The sequence below is a fragment of the Lactuca sativa genome, chromosome 3 (genome assembly GCF_002870075.4).
Source record: "Lactuca sativa cultivar Salinas chromosome 3, Lsat_Salinas_v11, whole genome shotgun sequence".
Taxonomy (NCBI): Eukaryota; Viridiplantae; Streptophyta; class Magnoliopsida; order Asterales; family Asteraceae; genus Lactuca; species Lactuca sativa.
The window spans coordinates 189,175,259-189,178,776 of record NC_056625.2 but is presented as its reverse complement, the minus strand read 5'-3'; the positions used below and the strand labels follow the sequence as shown (position 1 = coordinate 189,178,776).

The window sequence follows — 3,518 nt, the reverse complement described above, 5'->3', positions numbered from 1 at the left end:
CGCGATTATATTCAACATACTCTTTCTTTAAGTTTCCTTCCCTTCGGAACCAACACACTTCGAAATTTAACCGAGTCACATTTTGCATTAAAAATCATAAATAAGGAACTTAACAGAGTTAGATAATGGACTTACCTGAAGCAGTGTCAAACTTTTTGACTTGACCTTTTCTTAGATCTTTCAGGTAGTTAGGGAAGCTTCGCAATCAATGGTCCTTCCTTTGGAAATAGAAACATATGGACTCTTTGGTAATGGTACATGGGACTATCTCAGACTTAGCCTTTCTATTTACCATTTGGTCAACCGAGTTGACTATGGCCGATCCCTTTCCATTGGGAAGAGAAAGCTTATTCTGGATATCTAATGTTACCAATGTCAATGTCCATTGAAGGTTTGGGAAGTTGATATTCTAATCAAATTTGCTTTACTAGTCCTCCAAATCATTTCTGATTCAGCAGCACCAAGCAAATAGATAATATCATTAAGATTCATGTCATAGTCTATTTCATAGTAATCCAAAAGGAACTCACTGTGTGACTTAGAAAGTGATTGAATGTCTAACTTTCTCAAGACGTTGACACCCAACTCTCTTGGCTTGTCAATATGTGACTTCATCTCCAAGATGTGATCACACATAGATCTTGCTTGCCAATAGGGCTTGAGTGACCTTGAACTATTCAAGAACTTGTGGGTTAGGGAGAATAATTGGAGGAGGTGGAGGAAGAGATGTATGATTTCCATTATCCACCCATGGAACATTATCTTCATTAGGAAAGTTTGTTCCAAGAGATTTGGGAAGATCATAGTTGTCTGAACCAAACATCTTTTGGGAGAAATTCAAATTAGTTGATTTAAGTACTTAATATAATACCCAATATGAAATATTAAGGCTAGGATCCAACACAATATTTTATAACTTGGAAGAGGGATGCCGTAATCCAAGCTATAGAATATTTCAAGGTAGGAGAATGACGATTCACCAATTTCCACCATGAAAAACGAAATAATTTATTAGGTTTTAATTGGATTTGAAACTCCTAGAAATTTTGAGATTCATTGAATTTTTCAACGGCATGTTTCAATCTCCATTGTTCCCTCTCAAGTTTTGTGACTGGGATGCCGAGGATCAAAAAACAAGGTGTGAATAACAGAGAGATGTGTTGTGTCGATCTTGCCCATCTTCATTTTGTTAAAGATCGGCTGCCTTTCCAATGGTCTTCACAATAGGCTTCTTCCTCAAAACATGAGCAACCTCCTGATACATTTTAGCAACCTCATGAATGTAGGATGTCAACATTCTTTTGATTTGGTTGAGGATCGGCTCATACTACTGTTGATTGGTAAGCAAAATATTGAACAACAAAATATAAGCTTGTGGGTTCAGGTTTGGAAGACCAACCAATGAAATCATCTGAACCTAGTTTTCTGAGCCTTGGGTCACCCTGAACTGAATATTAATAAACTTCCCAGCAGAAGAAGGTTTCAATACCTTGATAGAGGTTATTTTCTGTGCACTCCATGTCAAGTATTGTGGTTGAGAAAATTCAAGATAGTAGTTAACTACATCTCGATCAACTTGTGGGTGAGGGGAAGGAACATTAATGGTTGAATCAAAACAGTGAAACACGAATGCCCTTCAGGTAATAGGCATGTCAAACTGAGAGTCCTTCGTGTTTTCATAGTCGAATGAAGCAACCGGTTCCAACCAGTGAGTGCTTGGGGACTCAATCGCTTCTTTAATTAATCTTTCCAGAGTCCATGGGGGAAAGAGAGCTTGCTTGCATATCATCACATCATGTTCTTCTTTTTTCTTACGCTCCCTCTCTTCTTCTTCTCTGGCTGTTCGGAGATTTTCATCGATTTCTTTATCTCTTTTATTTCTATTCAAAGCCTCTGCAATCGTCTCATCTTCCTCATCACTCTCATCTGAAACACCCTTCAGCTTGTCCTGTCCACCAGAACCCGAAGCTTCATTAACCTTTGGTTCCTTCTTGATGGTGACTTTGGGTTGAACTGGAGGATTTTTAACACCTTCTCCCCCTTGTTGCGGAGTGCGATAGGCTCCGTAACACCCTGAATCTGACTTAAATTTTCAATTGCTGGAAGTAATTTCGCAGTCAAATGATTCCTGATGGTAAGAGTGAGAACATGGTAATGGGCATTGACAAGATTACCCAGAATAGAGAGAACATCACCAACACAACTCTTTAGAACAACACGTTCGGTCTTGAGTGAGTCAATTTCCTTCTTGGCTTGATCAAGTTGAACATTTTGGACTTCAATCGTTGTAGTTTTACGAGCAAGTTCATCCATGATCTTGTTTTCCATTGCAAGGTCAGCCTAAAGCTTATCTAAGCATGTGTTAACCGAAGAAAGAAAAGTAGTGTGATCAACTTGGAATCTAGAACGAACAGAGTCGAACTTCGTGTTCTCCTCTTGAAGCAACTTTGAGAGCGAATCGACAGTAGCATTGACTTTGGAAGCATTGGAGTTTGTGTGACCTTTGAGTGATTCAAAGAAAACCTTTGAATCATGAATAAGTTCTATCACATCTGCTGTTGCTTTCTTGCAGGAAGAAGTGGAGGCATCCATAGCCTTTCTAGATTTATCAATGGAAGCACTATACTGTTGAAGAGCTGTGTCTAGAAAATCCTTGATAACCACCTTAGAATAGGCATTCGTCAAGGAAGTGGAGGATGAATCAAGCAATCTGTCAAGTTTTTAATTTAGACTCTTTAAATGTTGCCTTGTCACCGGAGCATCATCTTCATCTTCACTTTGAAGCCGATACGGACTGTAGTAGGTTGAGTCAAAATCAAAGTTATCACCACTGAGAATAGGTTCAGAATCGGTTGAAGAAGATGGTGAGAGTGGTTTGGGGGTAATAGGGGTTTCGGTGCCAACGGTAGGTGCTCCCATATCAGATACGTTGACACGAGCCAGAGGTTCGGTTGTAGTGGTTGTTGTGACTTGAAAAATAGTGGGAGGTGGTAGTGGAGCAGTTGAGATTGGGAAAGTACTAACTGGTGGAGGAAGTGGTGAGGTTGAAGCAGGTTGAGTAGAGATGGGTGGTGAAATTGGAGCAAGAAAAACTGGCATTGTAGTATGAGTTGGAGAAGGAGGAGGAGTAGGAACAGATTCATTAAGTTCTACCTCGGGAGTTGGAGAACGTGGAGGTGTATTGCCCCTTGGTGACCCTTCATTTTCAACATCTTCACCTTCAGCTGATTTCTCTTGATCACCATCAGAAGGAACAAAATCTGAGTCACTCAGCGAGGATGCCTTTGGTTTCTGCGCCATCTTCTTAACCTTTTTCTTCTTTGGTTCAGAAGGCGGTGCACGTTCAGACTTTTGCTTTTTGGGTGAAGCAGCTTTTGAAGATGGTCCTTTCTTTTCCTTCTACTTCTGATCAACCTTCTTTCCACCCTTTTCCGGCTTGTCAGCACCATCAATTGATTGTTGCATCTCTAGGGTGAGTGGGCGTGGTCCAGTAGGAGGACTTTTGAGGTACTCGGTGA

General features: G+C 40.4%; 1 protein-coding gene across 1 annotated transcript; it reads right to left on the bottom strand.

The window, feature by feature from the left end:
- Nucleotides 1-2,340: 2,340 nt before the first annotated feature.
- LOC128132872 (flocculation protein FLO11-like) lies at nucleotides 2,341-3,300 on the bottom strand. Its single transcript, XM_052769870.1, has 2 exons — nucleotides 2,755-3,300; nucleotides 2,341-2,664 (listed from the first exon to the last, which is right to left on the bottom strand). Exons 1-2 carry the CDS (start codon nucleotides 3,298-3,300, stop codon nucleotides 2,341-2,343), a joined length of 870 nt encoding a protein of 289 aa, XP_052625830.1.
- Nucleotides 3,301-3,518: the final 218 nt, after the last annotated feature.